Genomic DNA, 27,811 nt, shown 5'->3' with positions numbered 1-27,811 from the left:
ATGTCTCTTAATCCCGAAGACTATTTAAAAGATAAGTTTGAAAAACTAAATATTAAAATAAATAAACACGAAACATTAGAAAGCCAAGAATCGGTGAAAACTGAGGAACTTGATAATTTAGTGGTACCAACACAAAAAGGACTTGGTTCTATAAGAACAACTTTGGATGATATTGAAAATGGGGTAGGAAATCAAACTTTTATTAAGGCTTAGTGGCAAGACAAAAGGACGACAATTCTCTTTCAGGTTAAGCAGAGCCAACTCAATGTGGAAATGCATAAAGTGTCCGGATGTCACCTGCGTAGTGCAACTCGAAAGCCAATTCAACGAATAAATCCTTTTATCAAAATAACTCTGAAAAAAACCTCAGACATTGTTTTGTATGAACAACGTAGTACAACGGTGCTTAAGGACACCGAAGAAGGCCGCCAGGTAGAGGAAGACAATGAGCGCTATACATATTTGACTGAAGGCCAGGGACGAAAACGTACTTATTTTCTTAAAGAGACACAGACGCCAGTGGTGCTCACCAAAACGCGGGCAGTTAACACCGATTCGATTGCCAAGGACAATATTGGCTCGTACGTATCGAATTTTGAAATGTTCGATACGTACAAGGATTTGGAGCAAACTACTCAAAGTGTAGATGTGGACGGGCAGAAGAAAATGCAGGTGACCACCTATAAGGTAGGCGGCGTAGATCAGTTTGTGGATATCAATAAGAAACCGGAGTTTAGCTTGGCCCTTATGTTAACAATGCGTATTTTGGCGGGAAATAATTTCGAGACACCGCAAAGAAGATTTCGTAATATGACACTGCCGGATCCTTTAGCTTTGGAGGTTCGTTACAGCTATCGCGTCGATTTGTTGTGGACGTTTAGTACCATTTTGCAAGATGGCGATAGCAAAGCCATATCCGATCTCAGTTGGTGTCCAAGTCATGGCGATATATTGGCTGTGAGTTATGGGACATTTGGATCGATAAGTTCTATCATACCTCAACGGGGTTGCGTTTGTGTTTGGAATATAAAAAATCCCGTTAATCCCGAAAGAATATATAATTTCAAAGCCCCGGTACAGTCGGTGGAATTTTCACCATTTGCTCCGCAGTTATTGGCCATTGGTCTATACGATGGCTCCGTCCATGTCTATGATATCAGTAACATACAACAACCACAAATTGCAATGTCTGAGCGTTTGATTTCGCCCTGTAGCGAACCGGTGTCTTGTTTGAAATGGATACCTCATAGCGTTAGTGAAACTAAACTCTACGACATTGAACCATTTTTGGCTTTGGCTCGTGATGGTTCCGTCACTCGTTATACTTTGATTAATAGTCCCCATCTTTTGGGATTTCCATTAATGCAACTGGATCGTGTCGATGGCAATGCGGAAGGTTTGCTGTTTGAAATCAAGCCAAGTGTTTTGGAGGCTAATCGGCATCCCCAAGCAGTGCATATGTGCATTGACGCCCAACAAAAGGATGTTTATTTTGTATTAACGGATGAAGGATGCGTGCACAAGTGTTCGACCAATTACCCAAATCAGCAGTTGCAGGTTCTGCAATTGCACGAGGCTGGTATCAACTATATGGAATTTTCACCATGGTCACCAAAATTGTATCTTACATGCGGCAATGATTGGTAAGTATTCGTGCAATCAATTGATGTGATGACAACTCCAAAAGGGTAGAGTATATTTCGAAGTAACTTAATAATTTGCAATGGCCCAAAAGTCGTAAGGATGCTTTTTAGTGAGATCTCCCGATGTGACCACTCCGCCGTTCAATCCCATGGTAGCCAGTTCTATATACCGGATAGACCGCCGGCCAAGGGCTGTCACCTGAATGTACGAGATTTGTCCTTTTTTCATCGTGGAGATGCACATCCCGGAGTGACAGCTCTGTACGCTTCTGCTCCGTGCCAGGATTGAAGAGAACCCCGTTAGCCAGTATAACCGGTACATTGAGTGGGTGGATTTCCGTTCCTGTTCAAGCTTGACGTCATTTCGGGACTACAGTCATATTGACTGCTTTGCAAGGTGTTGTGCTAATTTAATCAGCAGTGGATCGTCGCAAGGGTCGTTTTTGTTGTAGTAGCCTTGACGTCATTTCGGGACTACAGTCATATTGACTGCTTTGCAAGGTGTTGTGCTAATTTAATCAGCAGTGGATCGTCGCAAGGGTCGTTTTTGTTGTAGTAGCCAAGATGTCGTGGCTCCAATGTGTTATGTAAGGATCGCAAACGGAATGGAGCCGGGGAATTGGCCTTCTTGATACACCATTCCGTGCAGTATAGACCAATTTCGACTGAGCCTGACGCTTGTGTTCTCTACATGGGATGTATGCTTATAACAGTCATATCAGACACTATTGAGACGGTAAGCAGTTGTCACCAAGTTTATACTCCCAGTATCAGAAGCCTGTTGCCCGGCCCTAAAAGGCCTAAACAGAATCAGCGCGTTGAGAACCGAAGAAAAATGCAACTCCGCAAACTAATATCAAAAAATCAACTCGCAAAAGTTCAACAATTGTTAACTTTGACGACTAAAAGCTCTAAAAGCGGTAATGAGCCATTTCAAAAAATAGTATGAGAGGCATGTAAAAACTTCTCCCAAAGAGGTGACGCACTGCGGGACGGCTTTCGGAGCCGGACATCTTTTCCATCAAAACCGGATTTTCTATCGATTTTAATAAAGTTCGAAGAAGAAATTACCGACATCATTTAAGCAGAATGTATATGGTTCTTAGTATATGGTAAAAATTTATTTTTTGAAATATGTAACAATTATAGTTGTTTAATGTTTTCAGTTTGTTTGCGTACAATTTTATGGAAATAAAAGTAATTTAAAACATAAAGACCGACACAAACGATAACCTGTTGAAATCATAAAACAAGTTGGAGAGCAAAATTGAGCGCAAATCAAAGTACTAAAGCTATAAAACTAAGACATACGTAATTTAAAGATGGCATATTTACTATGGGATTGCCCAAAAAGTAATTACGGATTTTTTAAAAGAAAGTAAATGCATTTTTAATAAAACTTAGAATGAACTTTAATCAAATATATAATTGCCATTTTGTTCGATAACTTTTTGCCATCTTCCTGGCAAATTTAGTATTCCACGCTCATAGAACTTCTGGCCTTTATCTGCAAAAAACTGAACAAAGTGCGATTTTATAGCCTCATCATTGCCGAAAGTTTTACCATTTAAGAAGTTCTGCAAAGATCGAAATAAATGGTAGTCTGATGGTGCAAGGTCAGAGCTATATGGTGGATGCATCAAAAGTTCCCAGCCAAGCTCACTCAGTTTTTGGCGAGTGACCAAAGATGTGTGCGGTCTAGCGTTGTCCTGGTGGAATATGACATCTTTACGATTGACCAATTCTGGTCGCTTCTCCTTGATGGCTGTATTCAATTTGTCCAATTGTTGACAGTAAACATCCGAATTAATCGTTTGGTTCCTTGGAAGCAGCTCAAAATATACCACACCCTTCCAATCCCACCAAACAGACAGTATAACCTTCTTTTGGTGGATATCAGCCTTTGAAGTGGTTTGAGCTGGTTCACCATGCTTGGACCATGATCGTTTTCGACTAACGCTGTTGTAAACAATCCATTTTTCATCTCCAGTTATGATTCATTTTAAAAACGGATCGAATTCATTGCGTTTAAGGTGCATATCACAAGCGTTGATTCGGTTTGTTAAATGAATTTCTTTCAATACATGTGGTACCCATATTAAAATTGACGCCAAACAAACAAATGTAAACAAGATTTCGCGCACTTTTTTTCTAAAGCAAGCTAAAAGTAACAGCTGATAACTGACAGAAGAAAGAATGCAATTACAGAGTCACAAGCCGTTGAAAAAATTTGTCAACGCCGACTATATTACTACTATATTACCGACAATTACTTTTTGGGCAACCCAATATCTTTAAATTAAATTTCCTATTTACTAACGGATATGATCATCCCTTTCTAATTTTGATCGCTGATTGATTCTATTTACCTTGATAGATGACTGTCCAACTATTATTTTTTGATTTTTTTATACCCACCACCGAAGGATGGGGGTATATTCATTTTGTCATTCCGTTTGCAACACATCGAAATATCCATTTCCGACCTTATAAAGTATATATATTCTTGATTAGCGTAAAAATCTAAGACGATCTAGACATGTCCGTCCGTCTGTCTGTTGAAATCACGCTACAGTCTTTAAAAATAGAGATATTGAGCTGAAATTTAGCACAGGTTCTTTTTTTGTCCATAAGCACGTTAAGTTCGAAGATGGGCAATATCGGACTATATCTTCATATAGCCTCCATATAGACCGGTCCGCCCATTTAGGGTCTTAGGTCCATAAAAGCCACATTTATTATCCGATTTTGATGAAATTTGGGACAGTGAGTTGTGTTAGGCCCCTGGACACCCTTCGTCAATTTGGACCAGATCGATCCAGATTTGGATATAGCTGCCAAATAGACCGATCCTCCGATTTAGGGTCTTAGACCCATAAAAGCCACATTTATTATCCGATTTTGCTGAAATTCGGGACAGTGAGTTTCGTTAGGCCTCTCAACATCCTACGTCAATATGGACCAGATCGGTTCAGATTTGGATATAGCTGCCATATAGACCGATCCTCCGATTTAGGGTCTTAGGCCCATAAAGGCCACATTAATTATCCGATTTTGCTGAAATTTGGGACAGTGAGTTGTGATAGGCCCTTCGACACCCTTTGTCAATTTGGCTCAGATCGTTCCAGATTTGGATATAGCTGCCATATAGACCGATCCTCCGATTTAGGGTCTTAGGTCCATAAAAGCCACATTTATTATCAGATATTGATGAAATTTGGGACAGTGAGTTGTGTTAGGCCCCTGGACATCCTTCGTCAATTTGGACCAGATCGGTCCAGATTTGGATATAGCTGCCATATAGACCGATCCTCCGATTTAGGGTCTTAGACCCATAAAAGCCACATTTATTATCCGATTTTGCTGAAATTCGGGACAGTGAGTTGCGTTAGGCCCCTCAACATCCTATGTCAATATGGACCAGATCGGTTCAGATTTGGATATAGCTGCCATATAGACCGATCCTCCGATTTAGGGTCTTAGGCCCATAAAAGCCACATTTATAATCCGATTTTACTGAAATTTGGGACAGTGAGTTATGTTAGGCCCCTTGACATCCTTCGTCAATTTGGACCAGATCGGTCCAGATTTGGATATAGCTGCCATATAGACCGATCCTCCGATTGAGGGTCTTAGACCCATAAAAGCCACATTTATTATCCGATTTTGCTGAAATTCGGGACAGTGAGTTGCGTTAGGCCCCTCAACATCCTTCGTCAATTTGGTTCAGATCGGTTCAGATTTGGATCTAGCTGCCATATAGACCGATCCTCCGATTTAGGGTCTTAGGCCCATAAAAGCCACATTTAATATCCGATTTTCCTGGAATTTGGGACAGTAAATTGTGTTAGGCCCTTTGATATCGCTCATTAATTTGGTGCCGATCGGTCCAGTTTTGGATATAGCTGCCATATAGACCGATCTCTCGATTTCAGGTTTTGGGCCCATTAAATGCTCATTTATTGTCCGACGTCGCCGAAATTTGGGACAGTGAGTTAAGTTAAGGCCCTCGACATAATCCTGCATAATGGCACAGATCGGTTGAAATTTGGATATAGACCAATCTCTCTATTTAAGGTTTTGTGCCCATAAAAGATGCATTTATTGTCCGGCGTCGCCGAAATTCAGGGCAGTGAGTTAGGTTAAGCCCTTCGACTTCCTTCTGCAATATGGCCCAGATCAGTCCAGATTTGAATATAGCTGTCATATAGACCGATCTCTCGATATAAGGTTTTGGGTTTATAAAAGACGCATTTATTGTCCAATTTCGCCGAAATTTGGGACAGTGAGTTGAGTTAGGCCCTTCGAAATTTTTCTTAAACTTGGGCTAAATCGGTTTAGATTTGGATATAGCTGCCATATAGACCGACATCTCGATTTAAAGTTTTGGCCCCATTAAAGGCGCATTTCTAATCCGATTGAACTGAAATTTGACACAGTGACTAATGTTAGGCTTTTCGAAATCCGTGTCGTATGTAGCTCAAATCGTTTTATTTTTAGATAAAGCTACTAAAAAACCAATTTTGTGTTATACACAATTGAACAATGACTTGTACTTATAAGTATTTGGTCAAAATTGGAACATATTTTGATATAACTGTTATGGGACAAAACGTATACAATTTTCACCGGATTTTAATGAAAAGTGGTTTACGTATATTCCCGAGGTGGTGGGTATCCAAAGTTCGGCCCGGCCGAATTTAACGCCTATTTACTTGTTTAACTTAGCATCATAACTTAAAAAAAAAGTAAACTTTTAAAGCCGCTTTTGTTTGTATGCCTATTTTGCATCTTTATCTACGGTTCACTGTTGTCTTGTCCAAAGGTAAATTTTCTAACTCTCAACAATACTTTGATCCTCATATTAAAATTTTGTCTTTGAAAACAAGACTCAAAATTAAGGATTCCTTAACCTACCATTTAAAATAAAAACTCCTTAATATGAAGGAAATTATCTTTACCAAAGGTAATGTTTTCTTAAAAATTTGAAAAATTTATCATCTTTAAATTAGGTTTGCTAATCCTTGGCTCGAATCTTTAAAGTTACTACAAAACTTTTTTCAGTGTAGGTACAACTAGGGAATATATGATGGGTGACAAATTAATTTTTCTAAAATTCGATAAAACACGATAGAGAAAATCGAACCAGGAGTTGAATAAAACGTACTAATAGTGCCGCAATTGATGATATTTGGTAGTTTATTTACGGATTGAGATAGAACTCTGAAATTTGGGCTACAGGAACACCTTGGCAGCATATGGTGGGCGGCTAGAATATTTTTTTATATTCGTACATTTATGTACAAAAAGGTTAACTTTTTACGAGTAGAGCTAGTTACACTTTGGCAGACTAGAAGATTTTTTTGAAAATTCGTTCCTTTAGGTACTAAGACGAACAAAATGCTACTTTATTTACGGATTGAGTTAGAACTCTAAAATTTGGGAAACAGGTACACCTAGACAATATATATTTGATTGTGTAGGTTGGTGTGGAAGGAAACATAGGCTATATAATTTTTTGATATCGGACGGGGTTGAACCCATCCCTCTTACCCCAAAAGTACTAAAGAAAAATAAAAGTGGACCGATCGGGATAATATGGGACTCAAATGAAAGGTATTTAGGAGTAGAGAAAGAATTTTATATTAAAAATTGGGTCCAAGTAATTGGGGGCCGCCCCAACCTTAAAACCCCCTACAATAGGTTTTTTGGGCGATCATGACAATATGGGACTCAAATGAAAGGTCTTCGGGAGTAGATTGCAAATATGGTCAGTAAAGAGAAATAGGCTTTATAGTTTGTTGATTTCGGAAGGGCCCTCCCCCTTTACTCAAAAACACCACCCAAAATCAAAAGTGGACCGATCGGGCATCAAATGAAAGGTATTGGAAAATAGAATTCGAATATGGTATTAAAATTTGGATCTAAGTACTCATCGGGCCTCCCCAACCCTAAAATTCCCCCTAACAATATGAGCCTCAAATGAAAGGTATTTGGGAGTAGATTACGAATATAACATTAAAATTGGAGTTTAAGTCTGGGTGGAGCTTTTCTTTCCAAAAATAAGTCAAATAGGTTAATTGACCCATTATGACAATATGGGACTCAAATTAAAGACCAAGTGTCTCTCTAAACCGGAAATATTTACTGATACGATAATATAGGACCCAAAAGAAAGGTATTTGGGAGTGGAGTAAACATTTACCCCGGAACCGAGAAGGGGCATACTTCTCACACATCAATGAAAGCTTTTCGATTCAAGTTTAAACTCAATTATAAGGGACTTTTTATAGCCGAGTCCGAATGTGGTGCAGCAGTGCGACATGTCGTTGGGGAGAATTTTTTACATGACTCATGGCAAATTTCGACAGCATTAAGAGGGGATCACCACCGCTTTAAGGCGGTTCAGCGTTATAGGCGGACATAGGCTACAGTGGCACGAATGATATTAGAGAGTTAAAGAAGGCGGAGCGGAGCGGGCCCGTTTCGGCTAGTGTATTATATAAAGCATGGGTTGGTAAATTTGGTTGGTTGATAAATACAATGAGTTTAATAAGTTTTAATACGATTCAAATACAACATACCAACGCACGGCCAAAGACGAAACACGTCCCATAGTGGTTGATGTGTGTTGCTATCTTTGGCTTTCCTTTTCCATCTGCATCTCCGATCATTGAGCTCGTCTCGAAACAGAAACAAACAAAAATTGTAAAACTTAATGATCTTGCCCTAACAGGCAAAAAACTTGAAAAATTCAGGATTCGAACCTGGGCACACGGAGCAACAGCCAGAGACATTGCCGTTGTCTTAGTGTTCGAAGCCATCAATACAACTTCCAACAGAGCCACAAAATCATGTGTAGTACGGAAGAAGTGTAATTTGTCACAGAAAGAATGTCTATCATTACACAAAAACACATGCATTAGGAAAAGTACAGCTAATAGACAGGGTTGTCGAGTGAGGTTAATGTGGTAATTGTATCATAAATGCGTTTTTGCTATTAAAACGATTCAAATACAACATACCAACGCACGGCCCTTGAAGCCATCACACCTAATATGGTTGAAAAGTCTTCTTAACAAAGTGGTTGTGGTAGTGGTTGGTGTGTGTTGCTATCTTTGGCTTTCCTTTTCCATTTGCATCTCCGATCATTGAGCTCGTCTCGAAAGAGAAACAAACAAAAAAGTTTTCATTTAAATAGAACAATAATATTTAAAAAATATTTAACAATTTACATTGCATATAATATTTAACAATTACAATTGCTGATACAATATTTAAATAAAAAAAGGTTAATAAAAATTTTTAAAAAATCAGAAAAAGAAACGTTAAAGTAAATTTAACAATTTAATCAAAGTTACTGATAAAATAAATTAATAAATAGTTATAAAGAGACAAAACCAATAATTAATTAAAACGATTATAAATCGAAGTTTTGAACTGTCGTTCATTACTTATAATTTGAATACTATTGGGAAGATTATTCCAGAGACGTATAGCATTAACAAAGAACTGTTGTTCAGATACACGACATTGATGACGTATTTGTATTACATGTTTACCTCTTGTAGAATTGGCAAAACGCAATACAGATATGACACAATACAGATATGAAAGTCAGATATGACGGTTCATTGGAATACATAATCTTGTGGATCATTTGCAACGAGCGTATCTTAAGAAATGAGTTAAATGAGACACCATATACTTGTCTGGCAAAGTGAGATATCCGGTCTCTTCTACGCAAACCAAAAATGTATCTAACGACATCGTTAAAGGCTACGTGCAATTTATTCTTTTGAGTTACATCACAACCGTAAAAAAACTCGCAAGAGTATAATAGTTCCGGCAGAATAAATGTCCAAGCCAAAAGCATTCTTATTGACAAAGGGGTATACTGTCGACTCATATTTAAGTGTCGTAAAACGCCATAGGTCCTGCCCACTGTCTTACTAACATAATTCTTCCATGAAAGTCTATCATTAAACTCCAACCCAAGGTTTCCAGCAATTCAATATTTGGCGGCATTGTCACCCGATTCCTACCAATCACAAGGCATTTTGATTTTGTTGGATTTAAATGTTGGCGTTTGCCCATGTGTTTATCCTATCCAAGTCACTATTAAGGCGAAGTACGCCATCGATCAGCCTCTCCGGCGAAGAGCTCATACACAACTGTACGTCGTCGGCATACATATGAATACCACAGTTCCGCAACTGTCCAGCAAGGTCATTGCTATATAAGGAAAAAAGGAGTGTGCCCAATACAGACCCCTGTGGAACACCTCTTGAGGCTAGAATATAACTAGAACACCTGCTATCAACACATACCGATTGGCTTCTATTCGAAAGATAGGAAATATAGGATCAGTTGTTTTTTCAGAAAATTTACATAAATGTTTCAGTTTAAGGCAAAGTATATTGGGATCAACGGAATCAGATGCCTTCGAATGATCTAAAAGACCAAGAAAGATAACTTTATCGCTGTCAATATCACTCCTTACAACTTGAACTACTTTCAAAAGTGCAGTAGTGCAACTGTGCTTTGGCCGGAAACAAGATTGAAAATCTGTTAGCAGCGAATTATTCGCAAAATATCCTGATATTTTCCGGTTGATTAGAGTCTCAAATACCTTAGAGATGTATGGAAGTATTGCTATAGGCCTAAATTCCTGGTTATTCTTTGGTATTGGCACTATACTCCTTAAAATAACATTGTTAAAAAGATGGAACATATACAGAAGAATAAATGGTAGATTTATCCTAAAAAATTTCGGGTCAATACCATCAGAACCAATGGCATTTGACTTTATCGATTCTACAGTGCTAACGATATCGCTTTGTTCAAAACGCTCATGATAAAAACGTGGGTCTGGTGAGGTGTTGTCGTACGTTTGGCTCAGGAAAAGATATGTTCAAGAAACTCCTACTTATCTCATCTAAATCAACATGACTACCAATTGAATTAGCCTACTAGAAGAGCTCTTTGCAATCCGTACCTTTATTTACTAAAACGAAGAAAAGAGTTCTTTCTTCACGGATTCTGCTGAAGCTCTAAAAATAAGAACACCATTACACATTGCGGTATATATCGGTGACTAGAAGATTTTTTTGTATTTCGGTCATATAAGTACCGAACTGTACAAAATGGTTCTTTGTTTACAGACTGAAAAGTGGGGTAACAGATACACTTTGACAGTATATATTTCGCGTCAAGAAATTTTTTGATATCCGTAAATTTAGTCACTTTAAGTACAAAATGGTACTTTTTCACCGATTTATCTATAGCTCTCAAAACTGGGATATATTGGGTTGCCCAAAAAGTAATTGCGGATTTTTCATACAGTCGGCGTTGACAAATTTTTTCAACGGCTTGTGACTCTGTAATTGCATTCTTTCTTCTGTCAGTTATCAGCTGTTACTTTTAGCTTGCTTTAGAAAAAAAGTGTAAAAAAAGTATATTTGATTAAAGTTCATTCTAAGTTTTATTAAAGACGCATTTACTTTCTTTTAAAAAATCGGCAATTACTTTTTGGGCAACCCAATAGTTACACCTTTATTTTCTTTACAGATTGAGCAAAAACCGTCGAAATTGGGCATTAAAACATTTGGAAAATAATATAAAAGTGGTAAACAAGTGTTGTTCGTGGTACTATTTGTTACGTTCTTTACGGAAGTAGACATACTTCTAAAATTTCCTACTCAGATGTGAATAGATTTCTTAATTTCATAAACTGTGTGACAACATGGGCCTTCGGAAGTTCAGCACTAAAATGGAGGTAGTACATAAGCGAGGGTAGCGAAGCTGATCGGAGGTATGCAAGTATCGAATGTTGCATTTTCCGTTACATCTCTATGGTAATGGTGATCCATTTGTTGAGTATACTTTAGTTTAGGAACCATATCATGCTCCATAATGATGTATATCGTTTTAAGTATACGGTCAAGTTATTTGTTTGGAGGACGTCGTATATATTTAACAGTCAAAGTCAAACAAGAAACTTGATCCTCAGCATATTTTAAAGTCCGGATGGAGGCAACATAATGGGTATGGAGTGCTTTTTCATGGTATGCTCATAGAAAATGGAAAGGTATGGACTTCAAGGTATGAAAACTCAAAATGTTCATAAAATATCTCAAAAGTTTTCCGTTCCATGTCGCCCAGTTTTCTTACGCACTCACATATGAACGAGCATCCCTACCCCATGTCACAAAAAATGCAAATTTTGTCCATGAACATTCCACTAAGGAACAGGGGCAAACTTCTCTCAGATCAATGAGTGCAGTCCGATTCAAGTTTAAGCTCAATGATAAGGGGCCTTCTTTTTATAGCCGAGTCCGAACTGCGTGCGGCAGTGCGACACCTCTTTGGAGAGAAGTTTTACATGGCATTGTTACAAGACTATCTACAACCAGTAAGGAAGGGCAAAAGTCGGGAGGTGCCGACTGTATAATACACTACACCTACCTATAAGTACGATGTAGGGCTATATCCAATTCTAAACCAGTTTTGATGGACCTCGGCGGATGTTTTCAGATGGGTTATTAAACAATCCGTATCACATTTCGAGCATATGTTCAATCTTTAATAACTACGGTTGACAAATGACAACATTATTGCAAATTAGCTAAAATCTGACGAACATAAATATGGGAGCTATATCTAAATCTGAACCGATTTAGAGAACTTCTCAGATATTGTAGTAGTCGTCGAGGAAGCGTTGTGCAAAATGTTGGCAAGATTGGTCAATAAATGAGCTTGCAGTGGCTCTTGGAGTGAAAATCGGGCGATTTACATATATAACAGCTATATCTAAATCTAAGTCGATTTCTATGAAATTCACCATAAATATCGAGAGTCAAAAAAAAAAAACATCCGTCCCGCATTACTTCTGCAAATCGGACGAACATATATATTGAAGCTTTATGCAAATCTGAACCGATTTCAAGCAAACATCTCAGATATTGTGGTGGTCATCGCGGAAGGCGTTGTACAAAATTTTGGGAAAATTGGTCAATAAATGCGCTTGCAATGGCTCTAGGAGTGAGAATCAGGCTATATGTATATATGAGAGCTATATCTAAATCTGAACCGACCTCTATGAAATTCACCAATAATGTCGAGAGTCATAAGAAAATTCTTTCTGCCAAATTTCGAGAGAATCGGTTAACAAATTACCTTTGTATTACATTACTACTGCAAATCGGACGAACATATATATGGGAGCTTCAAATTTTAATGGGCTTCGTCTCTAGGCCGAAAAACATGCCTGTACCAAATTTGAAGATGATCAGATGAAAATTGCGACTTGTAGTTTGTACACAAATGAACATGGGCAGATGGACGGACAGACAGACAGACGGGCATAGCTAAATCGAATCAGAAAGTGATTTTGAGTCGATCGGTATACTTATCAATGTGTCTATCTCTCTTCCTTTTGGGTGTAACAAACAAATGCACTAGGTTATAATACGCTGTACCACAGAAGTGGTGTAGGGTATAAAAAGCTACTCGGGTGAATGATTACTCGCTAAGCACCGAGAAGTGGACATGCATTTTGACGGCAATCTTCTTGAGAACAGAATTGCAGAAGGGCACCAGAGTGTGCTAGATGAGTTCAACCTGTGGGCATCAATAGTGATGATTGTTGCCTATTCAACAAGCGATAATACCGGCAAAAATACAGGCGTTGTATTGTAGTTCGGCTGCAGCAAATGTTCGATGAGAATGGTCAACCCACATCCAACTTCATCAGTTGCCAGCACCATGTGTTGGGTTGTGGTCTTCGCGTTATCATGGACGATGAGCTCCATGGGTCGGCTAATCACCAAGCACAGTGTAATTCTTTGGGCAGGATTTGAAGAGCAATAAAGATCTATTTACGTTAATTTCGTACCCATTTATACCCAAAAGCTGTATATTAATAATTTTGCAGATATATTGGGTATAAAAACATTTTCCAAACATTTTTTGACGATTTCATATTCTTTGTATATAAACCCGATCTTCTGATCTCATAAAATCGGATTTTTGTTATATATAGCCGTTATATAAACCGATTTCCAGACTTAAAATTTTGAGGCAGTAATTTGGTAATTTTTCATCCGATTTCGATGAAATTTGGCACAGTGAGTTCAAGTAGACCCCTACCCTTTTCTGTGAAGTGTGGTGCAGAACGGACTATATTTGGATATAGCTGCGCTATAGAACGACCAGCCGATTTCCCGATACAGGGTATTGAAGCCATAAAATATCCATTTATTACCCGAATTCGATGAAGTGTGGCACAGTGTGTTCTGGTTGACCTGTCAAATGTGGTCCAGATTGGACCATATTTGGATAAAGCTGCCATATAGACCGATCTCCCGATATAGTGTAATGAGGCTATAAAAGGAGCATTTCTCATCTTATTTCGATGAAATTTGGCACAGCTTTTTTGTTGGATATCGTTCAGATCGGACCATATTTGGGTATAGCTGCCATATAGACAGATCTCCCGATATAGTGTAATGAGACTATAAAAGGGGCATTTTTCATCTTATTTCGATGAGCACAGCGAGTTCTGGTACCCTTCTAAACTTTTTTGTTGGATATCGTCCAGATCGGACCATATTTGGATATAGCTGCCATATAAACCAATCTCCCGATATAGAGTATTAAGCCCATAAAAGGAGCATTTTTGATCCGATTTGGATGAAATTTGAAATAGTGAGTTTTGATAGACCTCTACCTTTGCGTCGAATATCATCCCGATCGGACCATATTTGGATATAGCTGCCATATAGACCGATCTCCCGATATAGAGTATTGAGCCCATAAAAGAAGGATTTTTTTATCCGATTTGTATGAAATTTTAAACAGTGCGTTTTTATAGGCCTCTACACCTGTTTATTGAATATCGTCCAGTTCGGACCATATTTGGATATAGCTGCCATATAGACCGATCTCCCTTTTTTTTGATAATTTCCTATAGCTCTTAAAAAAATCAACCTTTATATATGTTAGAACTATATCTAGATCTGAACCGATATCTATGAAATTCACCAAAATATCGAGAGTAAAAATAAAATCCTTCTTGCCAGATTGCGATAGAATCGGTAAACAAATAACTACATTATTGCAATATTAGTCCAAATCCCAAATTTGGGAGCTATATCCAAATCTAAACTGATTATCTCTAATTTCAATATGCTTCGCTTCAATATATGTTTCAATAGGTCGAAAAACATACCTGTACCAAATTAAAGACGATCGGACGAAAATTGCGACCTGTAATTTGTACAAAAATTAATATGGACTGACGGACATAGCTAAATCGAATCAGAAAGTGATTATGAGTCGATCGGTATGCCTATCAATGGGCCTATCTCTCTTCCTTTTGGGTGTTATAAACAAATGCACTAAGTTATATTACCCTGTGCGCGTTTCAGAACCGAGTCAGAAACACCACCTTTACTTAAAGGCTGGAGACGATGATTTATCCGTCGCTTCCTCATTAATTAGTCTGACGACTAGTTGTGCGCTTGAAGCATTTCTTTCGACTACAGGTGCCAAGGCACCCACACCTATAGGAGGGGAGGACAACACGCTACGGTCTGACGCCACCATCGTAGATGTTGAGTCTTTGGAGTCCATTTCTAGCCTACTCCAAAAGGCTTTAACATTTTTTTCGTAATAGGTAGTAGCTATTCCGAGGTAAGGATATATATATTTTTTTCTTTGAGGAGCAAAATAAAAACACGTCCGCTTCACTTAATGGCTACAATACAAATTTTGTCTTTAGAAAAATATATTAGAGGGGCCCGGGTCTGAGCAAAATTTTGTCTCTAGAGAATATTTTATTGAAATTGTCCCTTTTGAATATATTTTATTGAAATTTTGCTTTTGAAAAAAGACCTCGAGCTTTAATTTGAAAATAGTAAAATTAAATACAACAGTCTAGTATAAAAATATCAACATTTTAATTTTTATTTTAAAAAGCTTTAAAAATTATTTTTTTTTTGTTGAAACATTTTTTCTACTTTTTTCGGAGTCGGAGTTGAAATAATTTTCTCGACTCCAATTCCGGGCAAAATTGGTCGACTCCAGGCCTCTAACTGTAGTGAAATGTCAGATTCTAACGATTCTCTACACGCAAAAAAATAATTCGTTTGATATGAAAGAAATTTTCGCCAAGCAAACTTACGATACGATACAAATACATGTTTTTCGCCGTACATTCTTGCAAGAATTTGTAATAAATATAAAGTTTTCATTCACTGACAATACCTTTCATTCTTGACATATAGAATATGTTATTTGGGGTTTCAATTAGATTTTCTTTATTTATAAATTAATTTGACGTCGTGCTTATTGAAACGGATGCCAAGTTCAATTTTATATTGTAACATAATTCAAATTAAAGTTTTTACGAATTATAAGCAAATCTCAGTTGGTAATACAAACTCTTTCAGAGTATATTTGAATTTATTTCGATGTTATGATACACAGTTATATTAAAAAGCCTTCCATTTTCGCACAGCTCCATTATGGTTTTGTATTATGATCTGTTGTATTTGTTATGCTCTATGCCTTAGCATTTTTGTACCGAAAGTTTAAAAATTGTCACTTTCCGAGTTTGCTCGTCGGAGCTGTTCAAAACAAATAAAAAGCAAAAATGTTGTGTGTGAGAATGTGTCTATACTAGCGATGAGCACACAATTGCAATTATTTGCTAGTCTATGGGTCTGCTTGGGATTATTCTTATTATAATGAGCAATAGAGTGTGTATTTTCGCCAACCATTGGTCTATATGTTTAAATACTCGCCCTTTCTTTCTAGTAGGAGAGTCACAAGAGAATAATTTTTGGTCCAGCACACGAATAATCGTTTGCGGCTGTGGAAACACTTTTGCAATTAAAGAATTTATGGTTTTACAACAAAAGGAAGATTCGTTTATAGTAGACGAATTTTCTAAGGAGTAAAGATAAAAAAGTTATCTTTACTCATAGAAAAAAGTTTGCTGAAACTAGCAAACACTGAATATTCGTAGTTAATTTTGCTGCTATTGTAGCTGTAGTTCTGCTATTATAGCAGTAGTACTGCGATTTCAGAGTATCAGGCTCACTGCTGAAAAGTCTGTTGTTTGCTGGAAATGACTACTGCTTAATTATGAAGGGGATGTTAAAAGAAAAAATATTACACATATGTATGTAAATATGTGTCTCAGTGGATGTTTATAATCATTACTGAATGTATACTTTCCATAACCATTTTTCTTTAAATTAAGATACAAATGGCCATGCCAGTCATGTTCACATTAGTAGAGCAATAACGAAAAATGCGAGCTACCTCAGCCACATTTCTAAATGTATATCAATGGATGGATCAGGTAGCTTCTTTACAGTAATATTTCACAAATTGAAATCATATCCTCCAATAAAATTTATAAAATTTCTAAAAAAATGCCTATCAATCAAGACAAGTAACAGGCAACCATAAATAGTAGCATACAAAATTTTTTTTCAGCAGACTTGTGTACTCAAGACAGCAGATTTTTTTAAGTTGAAAAATCAGTAAGTAATATTTGCTAATACACAGCCCTCTGTTTGCTGAAATAGCAGTAATGTCTGCTTTCCCATTTTCAGCAGACAAAAACTGCTGTTTTAACAAAAATTTTTGCTACTTTGAATAACAAATTTGGTTGATTATACGTTGAATAAGCAAACATTACACGGTTACATTAAAAGCAAAACTTCGTGATAAATGCATTTTCTTTGTAGTAAAAATTGCCCAAAGGTTTTTTTTTGCTTGTAGTTGTTTCTACTGCCCAATGCAAATAAAACCTTACTATTATTTATTCTCATTATACCTGATATTTTGAAATTAATTGTCATAAAACAGGAAAAACAGGATATTTGTTAAGAAAAACCTTACTATTTCCATATTTATATGTAATAAAATAAGGCGTTATCATACGACCAATTTGTATGCAAATGGTATTAATACGCATAAGAATTTTCCTTATAATTATATTATAATTATATTACGTTAGGTTAGGTTAGGTTGAAAAGAGGGTGCAGATATTAATCCGCCCCATGCCACTATGGACATACACATAAGCCAGTAATCGGCTTGTTGTGCGCTCTAAAACCTATAAAGTAACCTCTAAAAAGAAAATTTTAAGTTAGGAATTCCGTGCTACTTGCAAAATCCTTAATTGTTTTCCATGCCACGCCCCTAAGTTGGTTCATGTCTGGTATTGTGTCCCCACCAAAGTGCCGGTATCTGTTAGACGCGAAAGACGGGCAATGGCAAAAGAAATGTTCCAACGACTCGTCAACGTCTCTCCGCATGCCCTACACATCCTATCACTTGCCGCACCGATTTTACATAAGTGAGCTCGTAGTCCTATGTGTCCCGTTTGATACCAATAGCTATACTGACCTCCTTCTTGTTTCCTTTTAGTAATAGCCTCGTCTTCTCACGACCCCCCCATAGGATTTTCGCCGACCTACCGACCGTTTCGCTGTTCCACAACCAAGTTTATAGACGGCAGTCCTCTGTTCTTCACCGCCAAATCGTCTGCCCTTTCATTTCCCCTTACTCCGTTATGACCCGGCACCCAAACGATGCACATTTTGCCATCCTCAGAGAAGGAGGATGGCAAAATCCGCATCCGCATCCCTCTTAAACTCCAAGACTGTTCGTGACCTTACCGTCCTGGTTGTTATTGCCCAATTTTACTGTCTGTAAAGATGTTCACACTCGACGTCCTCGCGTTAGCACCACACCACTTCACGCATTCCGTGATAGCCCGGATCTCCGCCTGCAGGACCGCATTATAGTCAGGCATTCTAAAACATACCTAAGTCCAAGGGTTCTCCCCCAGGCCCACTCTGTCCTCTAGCTTTGATCCATCCGTGTAACATGATCTTCCATATGGCAATACTAGGGTTCCGTCAATCCAAGAATGTGCCGATGGCAGCAGTGCCTCGCACTCGACTTCAAGGTTAATCTCAGGTATCCGATCGGAAACCTCTTCCATTCCTTCCAGGTTTCCTATCTTCGATGGTATGAGCTGCTCCCATCCTAAATCCATTCTCTCATCGTCTCATAGCCTCAGTGGCTGCCTCACACTTAATCAGTAAGTCAATGAGTCGGATATCTAGAATAGTCTCCAGTGCCCTAGTGGATGTGGTCCTCATCGTTCCGCCTATGCCAAGACAACATGTTCTCTGAACCTGTATGGTCCTTATGTTGCACTTTTTCTCCATAGCACTTCACCAAACTACTGAGGTGTAAGTTAGTATTGGTCTAATCACGCTCCTATAGAGCCAGTGGACTATCCTAGGATTCAGGGCCCATTTCGAGCCTACGGCCCGTCTACATAGCGCCCAACATCTGTGAGCCTTTTCAGTACGCTCCTTCAGTTTCCTGTCCAAGATCACACCTAAGTATTTGACCTTGTTAGATATTGAAATCGTGTTATTGAGGAAACGTGGTGCGTTAAATTGGCCCACCTTCGTCTTCCTCGTGAACAGCCATATTTCAGCCTTATCTGGGTTACCATTGAGACCTCTAGGTTTAGCCCAGTCATATGCCATATGCAAGACCTTTTAGGCCCTTCTGCATAGATCGTTCGGATCCTTACCCCTTAGAAGTATTATAACGTCGTCTGCATAGCAAACGGGTTCAAATCCCTCCTCAGTCAGCATCCGTAATAAGTCATTTATGGTGGTCACCCTAGGAGTGGCAATAAAATGCCCCCCTGTGGCGAGCCTTGTGCCACTTTCATCCCTTATATTTATCCCATGGGACACCCAATTTATCCGCCTGTTCCTTAGCGTATGGGTTATCCAGTCTCTAAGAACCGGGTCCACCCGGTAATGGTCTAAGGATTGGATCAGTGTGTCGGTCCGCACATTGTTAAAAGCCCCCCTCGATGTCAATGCATACCGCCAGGATCTACGTTTTGGCATCGAAGGATTCTCCTATTTTATGCATAACCTCGTGCAGTGCAGTCTCCACCGACCTTCCCTTGACATAGGCATGCTGTTTGTATTTGAGCAGTTCGCTGGTTGTCCTATTCTTTATCATGGTGTCCACAATCCGTTCCATGGTTTTGAGTAGAAAGGACGTAAGGCTTATGGGTCTGTAGGCCTTTGGTGTCGCATAACTTGCCTTGCCGGGCTTGGGTATAAACACAACCCTTTCCTCCTGCCAGGCTTCCGGAGTATATGCTAGTCCTAGGCACGCTGTGATGAGGTGGCCAGATGAGGCGCCAGATAGTCTGCCTCCTTCTGTAGTGACGCTGGAAATATTTCATCAGGTACGGGTGACTTAAATGGTTTCAAGCTCCTCAAGGATACCTTCACCATAAATTCCGTAATTATAAACCTTCGATCAACGTCATTATTCCAAGATTCCGGTGCCTCCGTGAGTCCCTTCCTGTCCTGTGGAAAATGGGTTTTCATAAAAAACTCAACATGCCCTCCGTTGTCTCTGCTCTCACTCCCATGTCGTCTACTAAAGTTTAGGTTTGGACATGGGTTTTGAGAGAAACTTTTTTATATTGGCGGCATTATTAACACTATCGACCTGTTAGCAGAAAAGCTTCCAGGAGGCACGTTTTACCGCTCTGGTAATCTTATTGTAGTCCTTGAGCCGTGTGTAATACAAATCCCAATAAACTTCCGCTTTTTTACGACGTGCTCTGTTAAAACGTCTGTGGACCTCTTTCCCAATATTGCGAATCTCCCCGGTCATCCAGGGTTTTTCTTGGGCTGATTTCCTTTCCCGAAGAGGAAAATTATCTTCGAAGCACCCCACCAGTGCAGTCGTAGTCTTGTTGACATTTTCGTCAATGTCTTCTATGCTTGGACAATCTAAATTATATTGCCCAAGTCTTCTTCTGAGTAGCTTTCCCAATTTCGTTCCGTTGGTTTTCAACTTATTCTTGAAACTTATCGGATTCGACGCTAGCCGTGCTATTCTAAACCTAATGTGGCGATGGTCAGAGAAAGAGTGTTCCATGGAGACCCCCCAATCCTGAACCTCATCGATTAGATTTTCCAAACATATCGTCACATCTAATACCTCCTCACTGATTGTATTAACAAAGATAGCGGTGTTACTAATATTAAGTGCTATTAGGTCGTTAGTATTCAAGAACTCGGCCAGGGCTTGCGCCCGCTCATTAGTGTTGGTACTACCCCACGAAATGTGGTAAGAGTTCGCATCGCATCTTATTAGTGCCTCATTTCCTGTCTGTTTTGCTTTCCTCACCAGCCGTTGCAGCTCCGACGTGGGTGGCGGTGTCGGAGAGTCGAAAGGCAGATAAAGTGATGGTATGCTGCACCGTCTCCCTGTCTCCCCACTGTTGCATCCAACGTTGACAACACTGGGGAAAATATATGATTTAAATTTGTATGACAAATGACGCAGGTCCTCGGCCGAGTACCAGTGTTAGCATAGAATAATTGGTAGTTGATATGGTTCAGTCCAGAAACTTTGCTACGGGTCGTCCATGGCTCCTGAATTAAGGCAATATGAATCTTGCCCTAGCTGATTTTCTCCATGAGAGCGTGTGTAGCATTTTCGCTCCGGTGAAGGTTTACCTGGATTACCTCAATCATTGGTCCTCCAGTAAATGGGCATCTTGGGAGTGGGTGATGATCTCATCGTCTGCTCCATATTCTTTAGACTGCATTGAATTTCCTGTCACTGCACTGCCTTATGTCATAATTAAATTAAAATATGCTGAAATTATATTAAAATATGGTGAAATTGAGTTCAGATATCCCAACTTCTTGAAAATTTCAACTCGATTTTATTATACTCGCATATACCTAGAATAAGGAATTGTATATACCAAACGGGACAAAAAAATCTTAAGCGCCCAATCATGATAAATTTTACTCCCATTTAGGTCAATTTTCATTCATTTGGGGTTCACTTTTTTTTGAGTGTATATAATTCGCCAATTTACACCTATAAGGGCGTAGTTACTAAAATGTTCAACCGAATTGGTATGAAGTGTTGTATTACCCATCTGAATTTTATCACAACCGGTTCACTAAATTTTTCAACTTTCAGTCACTACATCCCAATAATTCAACTTCGCCTAAATCTGAACCGATTTGGTATGAAATCTGAATCCCATCTGAATTTTATCACAACCGGTTTAGATTTGAATAGGCCTCACTAAATTTTTAACCGATTTTGATGGAATTTTCCAAAGGCTTTCAGATGGGTAATAAAACATTCCATAAAATTGCGTTCCACCCGACTTTTGCTCTACCTTACATGTTTATTTTATTTCTTGTAAACATAGCTCTGAACCTTATTTTATAAGAATATTCAAAGGAAACCGCATTTTTGGTAGGATCATTCCTAGCAAAGATTTTTATATGGAAAAACTGATTTTGCAAACAAATGTATGTATATCATTGAATATCTTCATAAGCAGTAACTTTTTTACATACGTTCAGAAAAATGGTGCGCATAAAATAAGGAAAACAAGTAAGAGGCCGAATCTTATATACTCTCCACAATGGATCGCATTTGTCGAGTTCTATGTGCGGCATCTCTTTTTAGGCAAACAAAGAATATTGAATAAGAAGTGTTATGCTATTGGAGCTATATCAAGTTATAGTCCGATTCGGGCGATAAATGAATGCTGAACATTGTAGAAGTCATAACACCACACCGGATTAATTGCGCGCTCTATTGGCTCAAGAAGTCAAGATCCCAGTACGGTTTATATGACAGCTCTACCAGATTTTGAACCGATTTGAATCATACTTAGCGCAGTTATTGCAAGTGATGTGCTAAGTTCGGCCCGGCCGAATCTTATATACTCTCCACAATGGATCGCATTTGTCGAGTTCTATGCGCGGCATCTCTTTTTAGGCAAACAAAGAATATTGAATAAGAAGTGTTATGCTATTGGAGCTATATCAAGTTATAGTCCGATTCGGGCGATAAATGAATGCTGAACATTGTAGAAGTCATAACACCACACCGGATTAATTGCGCGCTCTATTGGCTCAAGAAGTCAAGATCCCAGTACGGTTTATATGACAGCTCTACCAGATTTTGAACCGATTTGAATCATACTTAGCGCAGTTATTGGAAGTGATACCAAAACACAACGTGCAAGAGGCTCAAGAAGTCAAGACCCAAGATTGGTTTATGTGGCAGCTATATCAAAACATGGACCGATTTTGCCCATTTAAAATTCCAACCGACCTACACTTATAAAAAGTATTCGGGCAAAATTTCAAGCGGCTAGCTTTACTCCTTTGAAAGTTAGCGTGCTTTCGACAGACAGACGGACGGACGGACATGGCTAGATCGACTTAAAATGACATGACGATCAAGAATATATATATTTTATGGGGTCTCAGGCGCATATTTCGAGGTGTTACAAACAGAATGACAAAATTATCCTATGGTGGAGGGTATAAAAACTTAGTTGAAATTAGTTGCCAATTTTAATCTAATTTGGTTGAATTTTGATCAAAAAAAAAAAAAAAGAAAAATTGCACGATTTTAGTATGTTTTATTCATCTGTTTAAAGTGGCAAATAGTTCATAGACATGGGTTTGGAAAGTCATTTTACTTTACCAAGTTTCTTCGTTCGTTCAAAATAGTTTACGAATTTCCCAAATTTGAGTAGTATTGTAAAAATTTAATTCAAATATAAGTTTTAAACTTAGGTTGACAAGTTTTTTAACGGAGATGATTAAATCCATTAATTTCTCACTAATAGAAGCCTAGCCTTAATGCAATTATAAAGGTGCATTTTAAACAAGTTGTTTGTCAGTTGGAGGCCACCGTAGCGCAGAGGATAGCATGTCCGCATATGACGCTGAACGCCTGGGTTCGAATCCCAGCGAGACCATCAGAAAAAAAAATTTTTTCAACGGTGGTTTTCCCCTCCTAATGCTGGCAACATTTGTGAGGTACTTAGCCATGTAAAACTTCTCTCCAAAGAGGTGGGATGTTTATGGGCAAAATTTGCAATTTGTTTGTCAGTCGTGTAATCTCACTCATAATACAAGCACGTTTGTGACTTCACTTTGTGTAGGATAATAGATACATGTTAGGAACACAAAATAAAATGCTCTTAGAAACTTTAAATGTTTATGACTGCTATAAATTCTTATTTAAAAAGCAGGCAAATAAAGAATAATGGAAAATAATTGTTATGCTATTGGAGATATATCAAGTTATAGTCCCATTTGAACCATAAGTAAATTGAATGTTGAAGACCATAGTAGAAGTCATTGGGTAATATTTCAGTCCATTTGGATAAGAATTACACGTTGTAGGGGCTCAAGGTAAGGCTTTAGATCGATTAAGACTATATTAGACAGGTATGTTGAAGGCCATGGGAGAAGCCGTTGTACAAAATTTCAGCAAAATCGGATAAGAATTGCGCCCGCTAGAGGGTTTAGAAGTCAAGATCCCAGATCGGTTTACATGGCAGCTATATTGCAGTTGTTGGAATTCATAACAAAATACTTCATGCAAAATTTCAGCCAAATCGGATGAGAATTGCGCCCTCTAGTGGCTCAAGAAGTCAAGATCCAAGATCGATTTATATGGCAGCTATATCAGGCTATGAACTGATTTAAGCCATATTTGGGGCAGTTGTTGGAAGTCATAACAAACAACTTCATGCAAAATTACAGCCTAATCGGATGAGAATTGCTCGCTTTGTGGGTCAAGGAGTCAAGACCCAAGATCGGTTTATATGGCAGCTATATCAGGTTATGCATCGATTTCAACCATACTCATCACAGTTGTTGGTGATATGTGATACCATAAGTGATACCAAAACAGCACGTGCAAAATCTCAGCCAAATCGGATAAAAATTGCGCCATATAGATGCTCAAGCAGTCAAGCCCCAAGATCGGTTTATATGGCAGCTATATCAAAACATAGACCGATTTGGCCCATTTACAATCCCAACCAACGTACACTAATAAGATATGTTTGCGTAAAATTTCAAGCGGCTAGCTAGATCGACTTAAAATATCATGACGATCAAGAATATATATACTTTATGGGGTCTTAGACGCATATTTCGAGGTGTTACAAACGGAATGACGAAATTAGTATACCCCCCATCCTATGGTGGAGGGTATAAAAATATGCATACACCATTGAACATCATGTGCCATCCAGAGCAAAATGCATTTCACGTATGACGAAACGGCCTTGTGTGTGCGCTAATACACTAACAACACTGGCAACAGCTGAAAAATACGCAACCAACCCGAATACCGTGTTGAACACAAGCTACGCTCAGTGCGATGTACGTATACCGCGAACAAAGTCGTGGGCGCTAACGAAAAACGTGATATGAAACTAATAATTAGTATTTAATAAAATATCAGTTTCTACTATTGAATAAAAAATGTAAACAATTATAAAACAATCACCATTTTGTTAGTGCAAAAGCTGCACGAACATGAAAAATGATATTGCTGGGGCAAACAAACATGCCTGGTGAAAATATTTTTATACAAGGTAAATTTGGAGAGAAATTAATTTCTTCTCTTGTTTCTGTGTATATAACATTTTCTTTTTTCTACTCTGAATAAAATTATAGGAAAAAATTTAATATGCGTCAACTGCAGCGATTTTGCAGAAATTGGTTATCGTCACAAATCCTTAGGAGACAACATTCAGCATTAGACTAGTCCTGACATTTTGGTAAGCATTAGAATTAAAAAAAAAAAAACAAACATATATTCTGTCAATTTATTTGACAGAATATATGTTTTGTCATTCCGTTTGCAACACATCGATATATCCATTTCCGACCCTATATAAATATATATATAAGGAGCATTTATAATTTCGATTTCGCTGAAATTTGATACAGTGACTTGTGTTAAACTTTTCGACATCCGTGTCCTATATGACCCTATATAAATATATATATAAGGAGCATTTATAATTTCGATTTCGCTGAAATTTGATGCAGTGACATGTGTTAAACTTTTCGACATCCGTGTCCTATATGATTCAGATCGGTCTATATTTGGATATAGCTGCCAAAAAGACCAATATTTTGTTCAACAAAATTTAATAGTGACTTGTATTTATTAGACCACTCAATGTCCGTACTGAATTTATTGCAAATCGGAGCATTTTTCGATATTGCTGCTATGTGGGCATACATTATTCATTTTTCACCGGATTATGACGAAAGGTGGTTTACATATATACCCGAGGTGGTGGGTATCCAAAGATCGGCCCGGCCGAACTTAACGCCTTTTTACATGTTTTTTTTTTACTAACTTTGTTGCAGGATCTTTTTAAATTGAGATGCAAACTACTTTTTTGCAGCTATGGAATATATTAACGCAGATGTTTTTACAAAGGATTTATATTAATAACGACATCCTGACGCACACCTCTTTTGGTAAGTATTAGACTAAAAATAAAACCATGTATCTATACCTAACAATAAAATTTCTTTTCAACAGTTTTTCTCTGAATCAATAAAATATTGTGGATATGGCGTAACGTAACTTCTATGAAATTTAATATGGTGCTTACCACTTTGCTGATTATATACAATTGGGAATTTCTCCAAAGCCACTAAGAACTTAAATGTGGATGTTTTTATTTGAATTGTTAATATATATTAAATATACATTCGCAAAGTGTATATATGAAAAATATTAATAAAAAACAAGACTAGTGTTAAATAAATAAATAAATGAATAAAAAACAAAATTTTATTATGAAAATGTATGTTGTCTTTACAATTAAAACAATAATTTTGTACAGATGTATTAACACACAGGAAAATTTCCAACATTTTATTACATCAATTATTTTGAGTTCAGTTAAAAAGGTAGTACACACTGGTTGATCATATGTACCGAATAAAGAAAATTTATTTCCATTTAGCCAACGTTGAACCATCACGAAGTTCATATAAAGTAATTATTTTTTAGATATACATTAACTAAAAACCAAAAAAATTGTCTTAGCGCTATATGAAGTACAACTTGATTCGAAAGTAGCTTATTTTAACTGAACCATGGGTTCACTTTTTTAAGTGTATGTGACCATTATGACATGGGTTTAATTGGTTTTTTTCTCCTCTTCAGGTGCATACGAATTTGGTTGATGGGTATATTTAAGCCGTTAATAACCCTTAAATATCACATGAGTCCTATCTATTCGGCCTGCTGGAGCACAGTGCATTCTTCAATTATTGTGGCACTACATCGAGATGCTGTTGACATTTGGGACTTGAAACGAAGTATTTTGCAGCCAGCATCTTCTACGAGGATTGACCAGACCGCCTTCTATACCACCTTAAAGTAACTACTTTAGTCGTTGTCGAATGAATTCAAACCAGTTATTCTAGGGCAATACTTAACCGTTACAATTATATAAGTCATAAAATTATTTATGACTCACAAATATATATGATCAAATTATATATGATTAGCAAGACTAATTTTGGTTTTGGTGCAAACATAATTGTAGTGGTTAGAGTATCTTTATATATTTACATAAACTACAGTTATTGATGTAACTGATGTTTTTTAGGCTAACACATTGTGGTCGGTCCGTGGCTGTTGGTAATGATAAAGGCAGCGTTGAAGTATTGACTCTTGAGGAAATGCCTTTTCCACCACATTTTCAGTACGAGCATTTGGAGAAAACTATTTATGAGATTTTAGCAAATAATAAAGATTTACTGAGAGATGTCAAAAGTTTAGGACACTTTGGTTATCTAAAGAAATAAAATATCAGATAAATAAAAAAAGAACTAAAACAAACGGATGTTAAAAGATTTTGCTATACTATGGTATTAGACATGAGTAGGAGAAGTAAAAATCCAAATATGTCCATTAACATTCAATTTAGGAACAAGGGCAAAACTTCTAACATATCAATGAGTGCTGTCCGATTCCAGTTTAAGCTCTATAGCCAAGTCCAAAAGGCGTGCCGCAGAGCGACACCTCAGTGAGGAGAAGTTTTAACATGGCATAGAATCTCAAAAATGCCTCCAGCATTAGGAGGGTATAACCACCGCTGAAAATGTTTGAATGATATTCTCTCTAGGATTTGAACCCAGGCGTTCATCGTCATAAGCGGACATGCTAACCTCTGTGCTATAAAAAAAAGTGGAAAGAGACTATTAGTC

At 37.8% G+C, this 27,811-nt stretch overlaps 1 protein-coding gene across 1 annotated transcript; it reads left to right on the top strand.

The window, feature by feature from the left end:
- Positions 1 to 27,409, top strand: LOC106092219 (dynein axonemal intermediate chain 4). Its single transcript, XM_013259009.2, has 4 exons — positions 1 to 183; positions 247 to 1,643; positions 26,763 to 26,978; positions 27,211 to 27,409. The coding sequence occupies exons 1-4, from the start codon at positions 1 to 3 to the stop codon at positions 27,407 to 27,409; spliced, it is 1,995 nt and encodes a 664-aa protein (XP_013114463.2).
- Positions 27,410 to 27,811: the final 402 nt, after the last annotated feature.

The sequence above is a fragment of the Stomoxys calcitrans genome, chromosome 1 (assembly GCF_963082655.1).
Source record: "Stomoxys calcitrans chromosome 1, idStoCalc2.1, whole genome shotgun sequence".
NCBI classification, from domain to species: Eukaryota; Metazoa; Arthropoda; class Insecta; order Diptera; family Muscidae; genus Stomoxys; species Stomoxys calcitrans.
This window is presented reverse-complemented; position numbering and strand designations above follow the sequence as displayed.

Bases quoted from the DNA above. Each gene is read 5' to 3' on its own strand.
- LOC106092219 (XM_013259009.2), top strand. From the start codon at position 1: ATGTCTCTTAATCCCGAAGACTATTTAAAAGATAAGTTTGAAAAACTA. The intron at 184-246 runs GTAGGAAATCAA...ATTCTCTTTCAG, and splicing joins TGGATGATATTGAAAATGGG to GTTAAGCAGAGCCAACTCAA. The intron at 26,979-27,210 runs GTAACTACTTTA...GATGTTTTTTAG, and splicing joins GCCTTCTATACCACCTTAAA to GCTAACACATTGTGGTCGGT.